Source organism: Urocitellus parryii, chromosome 2 (genome assembly GCF_045843805.1).
Source record: "Urocitellus parryii isolate mUroPar1 chromosome 2, mUroPar1.hap1, whole genome shotgun sequence".
Taxonomy (NCBI): Eukaryota; Metazoa; Chordata; class Mammalia; order Rodentia; family Sciuridae; genus Urocitellus; species Urocitellus parryii.
In genome coordinates, this window is record NC_135532.1 from 142,252,131 (window position 1) to 142,267,646 (window position 15,516).

The window sequence follows — 15,516 nt, forward strand, 5'->3', positions numbered from 1 at the left end:
TGACATACCCATTAATGATGTCTTTTATTTTGGACAATAGCTCTAGAGCAGCAAGAATCTGTGATGATGGAGGAGCTCTATACTAATGACATAGTTTTTAGTAAATTATGTCAGAAATTAACATCTTTGAAATTTTTAAGATTTTCCTTAACTTGGAGTATTATTTAAATACAAGAAAATTCATCAGTTTTAAGTGTATAATTCGATAACTTCTGATAAATGTATACCATGTGACCACCACCACAGTCAAAATGTGCAATATAGCTATCACTCCACAAAGTTCACTCATTCCCCTTTGCAGCCAGTCCCCCTCCTCCTTACCCTTAGCATTAGCAACCACTGATCTGTTTGCTATAATTATAGTCCTGTCTGTTCTAGAATTTCATATAAGTATAATCATACAGTTCAGATCTTTTTTATCTGACTTATTTTTACTTAACATAATGCTTTTGAAAGTCAGGTTTGTTGGTACAAGTGTCAGTATTAGTTTATTCCTTTCCTAGTGTGCAGTTTAACTGCTAGCCTGGGTTTATATCATTTATATCCTGAATTTGTGTCATTTTCTTTGTGTAGTTCTCTTGTATTTTCCCCTTACATTTCCAGCTAGCTTTATAGCTCTGAGCTCTAATATCTATCACATTTTTATATTTTGGTGAATAGGTCACGGTTCTCTTCTGTTTTGCTGCCATAGTTGTGGAAGTTGAACAGTGTCTCCAAGCTACAAAGCCCAAAATTTCTAGTTCTGTTTTCTCACAGTTTTTTTCTTCTTTCCTTCCAAACTCTCTTCCATTTTAAAAACACTTTTCAGGATTTTAAATAGTTCTTAAGTTGTTGTTGTTGTTGTTGTTAATTTTTACCTTCTGGGAGTTCACAGGACCACTTCATTAAACTCTTCTGCCAATACAGAAAGCTGATTGTCCTTCCTGAAAACTTTTAGGATTAAATAAATGCCACTGTGTGGCTTATTTCATAAGCAGGAGTATTGTTTCATATTTTGACCACAATTTCAAAAATATAGATGTTTAAATTAACATTGCCTTTTTTTTTCTTTTTTCTTTTTTTTTGAATTTTTTTTTATTGTTGGTAGTACAAAACATTACACAGTTCTTAATATATCATATTTCACAGTTTGATTCAAGTGGGTTATGAACTCCCATTTTTACCCTGTATACAGATTGCTGTATCACATCAGTTACACTTCCATTGATTTACATATTGCCATTCTAGTGTCTGATGTATTCTGCTGTCTATCCTATTTTTTCACCATAAATAAAGACTGTCATTACTACCTTCTTTCTTTTTTATCATGCCACTATTGCTTTCATAACTTCCTTCCCAACTAGATTATTTGCTATTACGTATGCTCATGTCAAACTTGCCTACCAAGGTACCTTTGCTAGATTTCTTTCTGTTAGCCACAGCTTTTAAAATGTAAAATTTTGTGGAGATTGTAGATTTTTTTAAAATATAGAATTCATGTCTTTGAACCCAATTTTAAGAATGTAGATATTTATGTAGACACTATTACTTTTTTCCTGAATGTAAGTGAAGCCTGACTCTTGATTATTCTCTTTATACTATCTTTTTACCATCCTGTTATCTCCTTAAACTTTTTCCAGACTGTGTTATCTTGTGTCCTACAAATCCATGATGAATTTTACTTCTCTGTTCCTTTTCTCATACTGTCCTGTCTTTCTCAAATGTTCTCCGTTATTTGCTTTTGGTTTTCAGCTTGTTGAATGTTCCTTGTTTAAAGCCCCCATCAAATATGACCCTCTTCATTAACTTTTTTGTTCTCATTTTCTCCTTTTCCTTTGAATTATTCATGTTCTTTTGTTTACTTCATCTTTGAATACAACTGTTAATATTTTGTTCTTAACCTCCTCTATTTAATAATAAGCTTCTTTGTTTCCCCTATCAATTAAGTGTTGTACACATTTTTAGGTACATGATCTGCTTTATTTCCTTTCATTGGCCATAGTAAGTACCCTATATTGAATTTAAACTTCTTTGTAAAATATTTAATTTCAATAGGTATAGTAACACATGCCTGTAATCCAGCAGCTTGTGAGGCTGAGGTATGAGGGTTACAGGTTTGAGACCAGCCTCAGCAACTTAGCAAGGCCCTAAATGACTTAGTGAGATCCTGTCTCAAAATAAAAAGGGCTGAGGATATAGCCCAATTGTTACCAAAAAAAAATTAAAGCATGTAATATTGCGCCAGAGGAAATTAGATAAACTGCTTCTTCAAAAATTTTAAATTAATTTATTGCTTTTCGTTTTCAATTTGTTGAATATTCCTTGTTTAAAGCCCTCATCAAATATGATCCTCTTCATTAACATTTTCTTTCTCATTTTTTCCTTTTCCTTTGAATTATTCATGTTCTTTCATTTACTTTATCTTTGAATACAATTGTATTTCACATTGATTAAGATTTTTGAAGAAACAGTTTATCTAATTTCTAAAAAATCAACAATTTAGTAGCAAAGTTGATAAGTTCCAGTTTATCTAATTTTTAACCACTAAGGCTTCATTATCTGAAGTCAGCATATTTGAGGGGGAAAAAACTTATTTTGACCATTTTTATTTATTCATTCACTAATTCTGCAAAATTTTTGATCTCCAACCTTGTGCCAAGTGTAGCTTAAGTACCTGAGATACAAAAATAGATAAAATAATGTCCCTGGTCTCTGGGATCTTACATTCTACTGGGAGAATAGACATAGGGTAAAGTAAAAGTTCTATAAACTATCTCCCTATTTTATGTGTAAAGTTATGTTGTGTGTAATGATGCAAATAAAATCTTTAGTATATTACTCTGTCCCTATAAACAGCATTATGAGCTTATGAACTGAGTAATTAATAACAAACATGTAGCAATTAGGATGAGCCACTTTCTATTATACATGCTTCATATATTAGCTGATTTAATCTTTTTAAGAACCCTATAAGATATGTGCATTATTATTATCTTCATTTTATAGAGGAACAAATGTGGGACACAGAGAGAGATTAAGTCCAAGGTTATTTATTTAATGAGTGTTATAATTAGGATTGGGACCGCAGTAGTTTAAGCCCCAAGCATCTAGCTCTTGACCATTAAACTCTACTGTCTTTTTAAAATTGACATTGTAACAGAGTTTCATTTCTCTTCTTGAGACTTTTTATTATTTATTTATTATTAATTTTTTATTTTTATTAGTTATACAGAATAATGGGTTTCTTTGTGACATGTTTGTATGCTCATGTCACATACTTTGATCATTTGCAATCACCTTTATGAAATTTTTTATGGTTTTCCCACTAATAATTTATCTGAAACATTCTTATTTCCTCAACATACTAGATAATTTTTCCATATTCTGTACTAAAAAAAATAACTGAATAATTTGACCATTTTCTATTTCTGACACTGAACCAAATGAAATAAATGTTATCTAGTGTCAGCATTTACGTCAACTTTTATTCATGTTTACCATTATTTAATTTTGTATAACAAAGTCCAAAATAAATTATTAAAATATTGTTTTAGACCTGCCTTCTCTAACTTCTAAAAAATCAACAATCTAATAGCAAAATTTATAAGTTCCAATTTATCTAATTTTTGAAAATTGCATTAAAATTACTAATAGAGGAAAAAGGAAAGTAGAATAATAAGAACTACTGAAACTAGAAACCAGAGACTAGTTTCTATAGCATCTAGAGTTACAAAAGTAGACTTAGTGGTGCACACCTATAATCCAAGCTACTCAAGGGGCCAACACAGGAGAATCTTGAGTTTGAGGCCAGCCTGGGCAACTTAGTGAGACCCAGTCTCAAAATAAAACATAAGAAGCACTGGGGATGTAGCTCAGTGGTAGAGTACCCTTGGGTTCAGTCCCTATTACCACACATGTGCATGCATGCACACACACACACACACACACACACACACAAAGGAAAAAAAAACTATATGAATTTGATGATTTAGTAAATCTGATTTTACTTTTCTTATGTTTACATCAATATAGCATATATTATTTTAGGACATTAATTTATTGATACCTTTTTTCTTTCTTTTTTTTATAGTATACTGTGTGGAATTTTGTTCCAAAAAATTTATTTGAACAATTCAGAAGAGTGGCAAACTTTTATTTTCTTATTATATTTTTGGTTCAGGTAAGCTTTATCACTTAATGGATTATTGTTTGTAAACATGTTTTCTAAAAATATGTCTTAGAAAAGGGAAAAATTACATTGTGTTCTTAGGTATTTGACCATGGGATCTTTTTTTAATATTTATTTTCTAGTTTTTGGTGGACACAACATCTTTATTTTATATTTATGTGGTACTGAGGATCGAACCCAGCAACCTGCACATGCCAGGCAAGCGCGCTACGGCTTGAGCCACATCCCTAGCCCATGGGATCATTTTTTTAAAATAAGAGGTGTCACAATGTAGTCAAAGAATAAATTCTCTAAATCATATCTAGATTTCTAAAAAATAGCCTATGAATTTTAAGATCAGTTGTATTTTGTTTCATTACTGATGTACCATAGAGCTGATAACTGAAATCTAAGCTAAGATATAACCTATCATAGTTCAGAATCCTGCACAGAACATATTTTGGCTGTTAATATACAGTGCATATTTTTGGCACATGCCTGCCTATGGAATCATCTTTGAATAAAGTGAAATTTTTTTGTTTTTTTAATTTAAGTTTTATTTTAGCTGGGTATAATGGTTCATGCCTGTGGCCCTAGCTGTTCAGGAGGCTGAGGCAGAAGGATCACTTGAGCCCAGGAATTCGAAGCCAGCCTGGACAACATAGTGAGACCCCCATCTCAAATAAAGAAATTGTAATTTCAAATTTTTTAAACAGTTCTACTTTTTAAGAATCTCCAGGAGTACAGAGTCTTTATTCAGGAGAGCCTTTTCTGTTCATTATAATCTGGTTTGCCAGTTTCTAAATCTTGACATTATACTTTTTCTTATATATCCCAATTATCAAGAGAGAAGCCTATGAAATCTGAGTATAAATCAAGATGTAAAAATAGTGATTATCATTTTCCTTCAGAGGTTATGCTTTTAGGAGAAAACTTCATAAATTTCTTTCATTATGGCATTGAAATTTTTTAATGAGCTGTTTACTTTTCTCTCAGTAGAACCTGGGATTTCAAAAGAAAAATTTAGGGCTGGATTTGTAGCTCAGTGGTAGAGCCTAGTATGTATGAGGCACTGGGTTCAATTCTCAGCACCACGTTAAATCAATCAATCAATCAATCAATCAAAGGTATTATGCCCATCTACACCTAAAAATATATTTAAAAAAAGAAAAATTAATACTAGTCAATCATTTTAATGCTTTGGGAAACATTTACATTTTTTTAAAATTGCTTTTCTTTGTGAACAGAGTTCAAGGATCTCCTGATTTATGTCAAGAGAGCATGTGTTTGGTTTTCTTGGAAAAGTGAGAAGTCATATTAGCCATATCCAAATAGTATGCATGGCTTTGTGAAATAACTAGCTAAGATCAGGAATTTAGCATATCTGTGAAATAGAACAAATTTAATTGCCCTATTCAGAGTAAAGGAACAGTAATAAGTCATAAGGCCCCTGTTCTTGCTAACCATATGTAATCACTGCTGTAAATACTTCTTTACTTCTCTAGCAACTTATTGAAACCTCAGTTATATGATTTACATTTTAATTACAGCATCATTTTCTTTGCTGTCCCCCTCTGACTGCTGGATAGAACAAAATTGCTTGTAGGAAAAACCTTTTCCATACTCCCATTCCTAGTTCTCGCTTCCCAGTGTTGAGTTTATTCTGAATTCGAGGGTAAAAATTACTGGCAGATTTATCAGCATTTTTCAAGATGTGCAAATAAATTGTAAAACAAGATCTGAACAGCTGTAGCTCCACTTCTGGGCAATATTGAAGAAGAACTTAAAAGTACCCTGTGTGTTAAGAAAGCAGAGTGACTGAGTCCACACTAGCAATGTATGTGGGTATACGATACAGATTTAAATATTCTACCAATCCTTATATCATAGCCAATAAGGTGAAGTTGTGAAATTATAAATTAAACTATACTTGCTGCATAATAGAATGAGATTTTAGATGTTAATAGTATGATGTACATGGTATAAAAAAATAATACTCTGCATTCTTTTTAATCTAGCTCATGATTGATACACCTACCAGTCCAATTACCAGTGGACTTCCATTATTTTTTGTGATAACAGTAACCGCCATAAAGCAGGTATGAAATACTTTCTATTATTGTTGTTTTCATTCAATTCATTTAGAAGTTGCTAAATCTTTCCACAACAAAGTAACATTTATTATCCTGAAAAGAATTCCGTTTCTAAAAAAGCAATAAATTTGTTTAATATATAATAAAATTAAACTGTTAGCCAGTCTATTATATTTCAGGTACCTGATGACTGATAAATGATTACCATTATTAAAATGTTGCTCCTTTGACACAGCTAGGAAGCATGTAAAAACAAATACTATATGTACAAGCCAATTTATATATGAAACAGTTTATTATAATCATCTTAGTTGAATCTGGTGATATTTAAATAAAATTAGTTCGAAGGAATATGTTTACAGGTAGTAAAACGCATACTTCTGGATTGAACATTTTTGAATAAAAGTTGTATAGTGCTTTCTTAGTTTTTACAACTATACTTTTATGTAAAGTAGCACCCTAACGAAAAAAGTTTCAGCCAAATTATGAGTTTACATTAAAATCTAGGTGTAGAGACACAAAATTATTGGATAAACATACTAATTAAGAAATAAAGACTTCTTTAAAATGTCATGTTGTTATAGCTAGCACTCTCAAAAGGTCTTGACAGGCTCTCTGATTACACAGAGATGTGATCCCTACCAACGGAGAGAGTTAATTGACTTTTCTTATCTAAATGTGATGAACTTTCATTTTGTAATATATAGGGCTGGGCACAGGGTAATCCCTGTGGCTTGGGAGGCTGAGGCAGGAGGATTAGGAATTAAAACCCAGTCTCCAAAACTTAATGAGACCCTGTCTCTAAATAAAATGTTTAAAAAAGGGCTGGAAATATGGCTCAGTGGTTAAGTGCCCCTAGGTTCAATCCCTGCTACCAAAAAAAATAATAATAAGAAGAAGATGTAGAGATAAGGTATAGATGGACATGAAAATAAAATTGACAAACACTTTGGGATGAAGTATGTTTTTTATTATGTAAGGAGGATAAGAGGAGTCTATGAATTAACAATTAAATTATGATTCTAGTGTAGCAAAGAATATTGAGCCACAGCTCTTAGTTTGATTTCTTTCTTTACTCTTCTATCAAGGACTAGAATTGGTGCATGTAATTCAGTAAGCATTCAAATCATTCTGTACAGTTTTCCAGATGTCATTTTTCTCATCAGAGTAACACGTATTCCTCCCTTGTACCTCTTTTATATATATACTTTCCTCTTAAGTGATTTCATCTAGTCTTGTGATTTAAAGTAGCATCTGTATGTTGATAGTTCTCAAATTTATATCTCTCTTTAAACTATTATTTGAACTTCCAACACATGAACAACTGTCACAACAGTTCTGCTTATTATGTCTTACAAGAATCTCAAACAGAACTCTTGATGTTTTTCCCTCTAACGCTTATTAAAGTTTATTAATGGCTCTGCCATCTCTCCACTGCAAACCTTGGCATCTCCTTCTTTGACTATTTTTCTCCCTAGCTTCAAGATCTACCTCATTAGTCTGAGTTATCATGATCTCTTCCCTGGACAATTGCATTATTCTTCGAATAGTTTCTCACTTCTACTCTTGCTCTCCTGCTGTTTCCATACAATAGCCAAATTGATCTCTTAAAATCAGATAATACCACCCTCCTATTAAAAACTGTGCAGGGTTTCTTGTCGAACTGACCAAAACACTACCCGTTTCAATGATCTACACAGACATATAGTCTAGTTCCTAGTTCTCTTTATTTCCCATTGTTTTTACATTTACTCACTGTCCTCCAGCCGTACCCTTGTACCCTTCTCTTTGTCCTCAAATGCAGTAAGCATGCTCCTATCGAAAAGCTTTATGACTTGCTGCTGTACTCTTCCTGGAAAGTTTTTCTACCAGGTAATTGCATGGCTCAATTCCTCATTTTACTTAGATACTTGAACTTTGGCTTTTCCTGGTCATAGCATACCATTCCCTAATGTTTTTTTCCATCTTTTTTCTTCATATCATTTATTCTCACTTGGTGTTCTCTTGAATTAATGTTTGCTTAAAGTTTATCGTTTTCATTCAAATGTTTAGCTCTCTAAGGACAGAGACTGTTTTATATACTGGCTTATTTTCAGTGACTGAATGAGACCATACACCTCTATGGGCTTTTAAATATTAGCTGAATAAATGAATAAATTAAACTATTGAATATTTTTTAAAGCAATGTAAAATGTTATTATATGTCTTGTCCTTATTTCTCAGTATATATTGGCCAAATATGAACTGCATTTAATTGGAATTTGATACCATTCATGAAGTGAGTTGAAAAAAATTATGGTATATACCTATCCATAAAACGATCATTTAGTATAATTACAATAATAATAAGACATCCTGTCTTCTTCTAAACTGGGTTAGGTAAAAATGCATAAAATCTAAAGTAGGAAACAGGGACATTATACTTCAAACCTGAGTTAGTATGGTTATTGCTGTTGTGAACTAAATTTTTTTTTAATTTTTTTTTCGTTGTAGATGAACACAATACCTTTATTTTGTTTGTTTATTTTTCTGTGGTGCTGAGGATCAAACCCAGTCCTCACACATGCTAGGCAAGCACTCTGCCACTGAGCCACAATCCCATCCCCTAGAACTAAATTTAAATGAGAATTTCTTGACACCTAATGCAAAAGAGGAAATATATAATTTTCAAAGAGAAAATTTAACCTATAAGGCTTTTCTGCCTTTCTCAAAGCAAATTTCAGGACTTGAATTTTTCTGTTTTGTAATAACTATTCCTAATGTTTACTCATTTAATAAACAAAGAAAGTACTTTCTTCGATATATTATTCAGTCTTTATGTCTATCACTATAAATCAAGTGAAGAAATTTAGAAAAATTGTAGAAGTGAAAGTTGCTATGATCCAACCTTATTGGTATTCTTTTCTTCTCCCTTTTTAGTTTGCTTTTGCTTTTTTCACTTTTGCCAAAATAGGAAAGACTCTATTATCGGTTGTTTGTTTTTAAATTTTTCCCATCTGTATATATTTATTATGTATTCTCAAGATATAGTGCTCTGGTAAATAAGATGGTCTCTACCTTTTAGGAGCTTTAACTCCATGAAGTAGGAAGGTAAGACCAAATACAAAAATAACCACATAGAGTGGTAATAAGATATGCTAGATATGACTGTTCAAAAAAGTGATGTAGCACTTCATCTGGATGATCAAGGAGAATTCTGTGGAGGAATGTTATTTAGATGAGTCTTAGAACATGGATAAAATAACAAATGAAAAATGTTAAGGTAGAAACAAACTCAAAGACTCAAATGAGAGAAAAGACAAGACCTATTTTGAGGAATTATAAGGCTAATTAATGTTTGAGCCTCTTTAGGAAAATACTAAGAGGTAATAGTAGAAATTAACATAGATACTAAATTAAGGAAGCTACAAGATTCTTTGCTCTAAGGTTTGGGAGTCACCAGGGATTTTGAGCAGGATAGTAAATTAAAACAATGTTGTAGGAAGATTGATCTGACAGTAATACGTACAAGGAACTAGAATTTATAAACTTATATTAGAAAAGATATTGCCTTTATTATTATAGCTTTGCTGTTAATGTCTTCCTACTATAAAAGTGTACTTTTTGACAGTTTCAGAAAAGATGTTTTGACTCCATTAAATTTTTCTCAGATTGACATATCTTAGCTTAAATGGGGCCAATATAACTTAGCCTATCTATCTAAAGTGTTCATATAGGCAAGGAAATTTTCCACAAACAATAATATAAAACATAGTCTATAATTCTATACCTTACTTTCTATCACTTAATGTTATCTCTTAAGTATCATCTCATTATCTGTACTTTACCTTGAATCCTTGATTAAATAGCACAGAAAGTCTTTTCTACTTAAAAAAATATATATATTCCTTAACATCAAAAGGTTCTTGGTGAAATATTTGTCTGTTTCTCTTTCTAGTAATGACCCGTATAGTTTACCCTGTTTTTTATGGTACTACAGATTGAGTATTCTTTATCTGAAATGATTGGGATAGAATTACTTTGGATTTCAGGGTAGTTTTTTTTTTCAGATTTTTGGGATATTTACATGTGCATAATAACATACCCTGGGGATGGGACCCAAATCTAAACATAAAATGTATTTATGTTGTATATTCACTTTGTAGTCTTGGCTTGAAGATAACTCTGTACAGTATTTGAGATATTTTTGCACATGATGTTTTACACATGAGATCAGGTGTGGAATTTTCCACTTGGGGCATCATGTCATAACTCAAAAAGTTGTGAATTTTGGAGCATTTTGGGACTCCAGTTTTCAGGTTAGGGATGCTCAACCTGTAATTATAATTAATTCTTTTGGTCTGTTGTTTAAAAAAGTGAACAGAGTCAATCTCAGTTTCAAAATCTTTTTTTTTCTTCTGTTTATAGTCTTTAATAATACAGTGGGAATTTATGTTTTGTAATTAAAATAAAATATTATTTGTACATTAAAGTGATAGAATTTAGTGATGGAATAGTGTTAGGAAAATAGGAGTCAAGAATATGACTTTGCAAGTTCTGGGGATATAGCTCAGTTGGTGGAGTGCTTGCCTTGCATGCACAAAAAAAAAAAAAAAAAAAAACAAGAATGACTTTGTAGATTTTTGGCATGAGTAGCTCATAGTGACATTTGTCAAGTTAGGAAATATGGAAAATGCAACAAATTTGGGGGGAAATATCCTAAATTTAGTTTATAAGATATTTATGAGACATCAAAATGGAGATAATAATGCAGTTAGATATTAAGTTTGGAATCCAGAAGGATATGAATTAGAGATAGAAATTTCAGAATTACCATATATTTTGTATTATATGAATACCCAGAAATAGTGAGAGTGAAGTGTGAGAAAAGGGTCCACAAAGGTAATGTGGACCTCCAATAAGGAAATGGAGAAGTAGCTAGAGAGAGCCTATGAAAACAGGAACCATGTATATCATGAAAACCAAAAGAACAGAGTATTTCTAGTAAGAACAAATGTCAAATATCTGGTGAATGAAATTTGGGTTTTTTTTATTCTTTTTTTTTTTTTTAAAGAGAGAGAGATGTGGTGCTGAGGATCGAACCCGGGCCGCACGCATGCCAGGCGAGCGCGCTACCGCTTGAGCCACATCCCCAGCCCTGAAATGTTTTAAGGAAGTTTTCACAATGTTTTTCTTACTTGATCAAAATGGTTTTAAAATTATACTGAAAGGGGTATTTTTTTATTCTTTATATATTTACAGGGATATGAAGATTGGTTACGACATAACTCAGATAATGAAGTAAATGGAGCTCCTGTTTATGTTGTTCGAAGTGGTGGCCTTGTGAAAACTAGATCAAAAAACATTCGGGTATGCATCTAGTAAATAATAGAAAATAGTATTTTGATATTAGAGCATTAATTTCTATCTTGATTATACTTTAGTACAACAGGCTTTAGCCTGTTTTTTCTACATAAATGTAATATGATAGGGGCTGGGGTGCAGCTCAGTGGTAGGGTGCATGCCTAGCATGCTGGAGGCCCTGGATTTTACTCCTAATACCAAAATAATAAGAAGTAAAATGAAGTGAAATACTCTGATAAGGTACTTATTTAGAATCTAATAAAATAAGTCCTTACCTTTTAAAATCTGTTTACTCAGCTTTCCCCCCAAATTTTTCATAGGTGGGTGATATTGTTCGAATAGCCAAAGATGAAATTTTCCCTGCAGATTTGGTGCTTCTGTCCTCAGATCGACTTGACGGTTCATGTCATGTTACAACTGCTAGTTTGGATGGAGAAACTAATTTGAAGGTTTGTTCATATATATGTTAGAGTGCTGCTCTTGATGAACAAAATAGCTTTGTGTTATTACTGATATTTTCCTTTGGTTAAGTAATAAAATTTGATCTGATGAAGAAGACATTTTTTTTAATTACTGAAACTTTTTAAAAAGCATGATTTTTAAAAAGAATAAGTGTTATTATGTATCTATTTTAAGAGTAGCCCAACATGGTTTAGTCAATTCAAGTTGAAAATGGAAAGTATATTTTAGGAAAAATATAGTCTTATTATTTTTGTGATGATTATTTTTTTTGTGTGTGTGTATATACACACCAGGGATTGAACTCAAGAGCACTCGACCACTGAGCCACATCCCTAGCCCTATTTTGTGTTTTATTAGAGATAAGGTCTCACTGAGTGCTTAGCACCTCAAAGTTGCTGAGACTGGCTTTGAACTCTTGATTCTTTTGTTTCAGCCTCCAAAGTTGCTGGGATTACTGGCGTGCATCACCATGCCTGGCATGATGGTTTTTTATCTAAGGGACAACTTTAAATTTTTTCAGTTTTCAGACTACAGCCAAGAGTGAAAATTCACATTTTTTCCCCTGTTAAATTGCTTATAATAAACTTTGAACAGTAGTGACTGTATGCACACACTTCATTTCCTTGTATGTAAATGGCCTCCATAGACAGGTAATCTCAGCAATCCCTTTTTTCTTTCCCTTCTGTTTTATTATCTAGCTGAGTTATCTCAAGTACAGTAGGTTTTATCTGTAAAAGAGATTTGAAATACCTGATATCTAAAGTCACATTTGGTTACAGTTTAATCCTTTTTTCCCTCTAGACACACGTGGCAGTTCCAGAAACAGCAGTATTACAAACAGTTGCCAATTTGGACAGCCTTATAGCTGTAATAGAATGCCAGCAACCAGAAGCAGATTTGTACAGGTATGATGTTCAGTGTACTCATTGTAAATCCCATTAATAGACTTCGTTTTTTGGTTTTATAACCATAAGCAGAAAATCAAATCTTTATCTAATTGGTAATATTATTTATGGAGAAGGTAAAGGAAGGGTGAAATTGAGGACAGCAATTGGGTAGGGGATAAAAGCAGAATTTACCAGAATTCTAAGCAGAAGATATGAATTTAAAAGCATGCCTTCCGTTATCTTCTGCTTCTACTGTTATGAACCAGCATGCTCACATATAGTTCTAAAATCTATAGAGCTGCAGAAGTAGTATTATTGCTTTTAAGCCCTCATAGATTTGGGGCTTTAATAAATATACTGACAAATTACAGAAGCATTGTAATTGGACTGATTTTTATCACATAAGCAAAGTAAAAGTTTATGAGATTTTTTGTTGTTTCAGATTTTTACTAGCATTAAGTATTATAATTTTAAAATGTTTACTAATTTTATAATGATTTTAAATTGTATTTTTTTATCAGAAAGGTTAAGTCATTTTCTATGCTTGTTTTTGTTTTTCTCTCTTAAATTGTGCTTCTTTTCCATTGCCTATTTATTAATTGGGATTACATTATTCCTCTTTAAGAACTTTTAATAGTTTATTGAAAGTAACTCATGTGGTATTGAGTGATCTGTGCTAAACTACTGAAAGAAGTGAAAAATAGTGCTCCTTTCTATTTAGGAGCAGCCTCTAGCATGTGCCTATTTCACAGAAGTCTTTGTTTTCTCTTTTTTGGGCTGCTTTAGTTCTCTTTGTTTTCTTTCTACCATTTATATTTTAGACTTTTACATAGCTTTTCTATATTTAAGATTTTTCCCTAATAAAATAACATTTTGCTTCTAGGAATTTATCTTAATGAAAATGTGAAAGGATATATACGCAGTGTTATTCAGTCAGGACTATATTGTTTAGGCTGTTCATAAGTTGAGAAATAAACCTAAATTTCATAGTAGTGGTTTAAATAAATTATGCAATAACCAAGAAATGCAATACTATGTGTGGCTATTAAAATAATGGTGTAGATATGCTTTTGATTGGGCATGTTAAGTTGGGAGAAAAATGTTAATGTCACTATTTATATTGTGATCCTGTTTTTGTTTTTAAGATACGTACATACATGCATACATGCATATGAATATAAAAAAACTGGAAAATGTACTCCAAAATATTAGCAGAATTTGTATTTGGTAGTGGGATTACCAACATTGTGACTTTTAAAAATATTTTCTTAATTGTTTTATAAAATACTCATATATTTGAGTATATATGTAGCTTTTGTATTTGAAATGGGGAATAATAAAGTGATTTTGAAGAACATCAAATGTGGATTTGAAACAAGGGATAAAGAAGACACAAGATGGATTAGGCCAGTGTGGAACTGACCTGAACAGATAACTTAGAAGTGCCTAGAATCAAGAATAACAGAACAGGGCTGGGGATGTGGCTCAAGCATTAGCACACTCACCTGGCATGCGCGAGGCGCTGGGTTCGATCCTCAACACCACATAAAAATAAAATAAAGATATTAAAAAAAAAAGAATAACAGAACAAATAAAAAGAAAAGAAACAGCTCCTTTGTTGGAATTTAGCTAAGGGAAACAAAAGTACTGATCACACATCATCTCTGAAACGTGTAGAGAAACACTAGCTGAATTTTTTTTTAATATTATTATTATTTTGTTTTTTTTGTGGTGCTGGGGATCAAACCCAGGGCCTTGTGCATGTAAGGCAAGCACTCTATTAACTGAGCTATATCCCTAGCCCAAATTGTTTTCTTTGAATCTAAATTCAAGGTCTAGGAGTCAAGACTACATAAAATTCCACTATAAGTGGAAAAAATAAGAACAGTACTTCACATTGACATAAACTGACAAAAATAGAAATAAGAAACTGGAAAGAAACAATGAAGTCAAAGTCTCCAAGGGATAAAGGATCTGTGACTTGGAAACCGAATCATAGGGGACATTTGAAAGGGAGTACTTAATATTTCTTTGCTTAAAGATTAACATGATACTTTGTCTAGAATTTGCTTCAACTCAGAATTTGCTTCTTACTATAGTAAAAAGTAACTGTATTCATGAATTGACTCCTTGCTCTGATGATGTTTTGGTGGTAGAAGTTGGGATTGAAAGGCCCAGCTGGAAGTCCATTATACCATTCACTCTAGATTTCAAGCAATGGACACTTTAAATATAACTGCAAGGCTAAAGAAGTCCAGAAGTTCACTGATAGGTTTTTTGCTTACTACTCTATCCCTACCGTATAATTCATACATTAAGTAGTTGCTCAGTGAATATCTGTTGAATGAATGAATGAATGTATAAGCTGGTTCAGTGACATATAGTCACAAGAGTCATTAGTCAATTATAATGAAACATGTAGACATTCATTGTTGGCTAAGTAACATATGCATTTTTGTGTAAAAACTATAAATTCTCATGATGATCAAACAAATAATAATAGTAAAAACAGCATTTATATTTTGAAAAATTTTTTAAATTTCTTAATTACCAGGAGTAGAAAAGGCAAGATTACTAAGTGTTT

The 15,516-nt window shown here is 32.0% G+C and overlaps 1 protein-coding gene across 3 annotated transcripts in view; it reads left to right on the forward strand.

Moving 5' to 3' along the window:
• Atp11b (ATPase phospholipid transporting 11B (putative)) overlaps nt 1–15,516 on the forward strand; it is a 109,003-nt gene that overhangs the window by 14,890 nt on the left and 78,597 nt on the right. For 2 of the 3 annotated variants that reach the window (XM_077795320.1, XM_077795321.1), the window contains exons 3-7: nt 4,070–4,159; nt 6,166–6,246; nt 11,482–11,589; nt 11,904–12,032; nt 12,847–12,950. In XM_077795320.1, coding sequence (XP_077651446.1) covers nt 4,070–4,159; nt 6,166–6,246; nt 11,482–11,589; nt 11,904–12,032; nt 12,847–12,950 — 512 coding nt within the window. Of the gene's footprint in view, nt 1–4,069; nt 4,160–6,165; nt 6,247–11,481; nt 11,590–11,903; nt 12,033–12,846; nt 12,951–15,516 lie in introns of those variants that run through there. The other variant, XM_077795322.1, reaches the window with a different exon arrangement.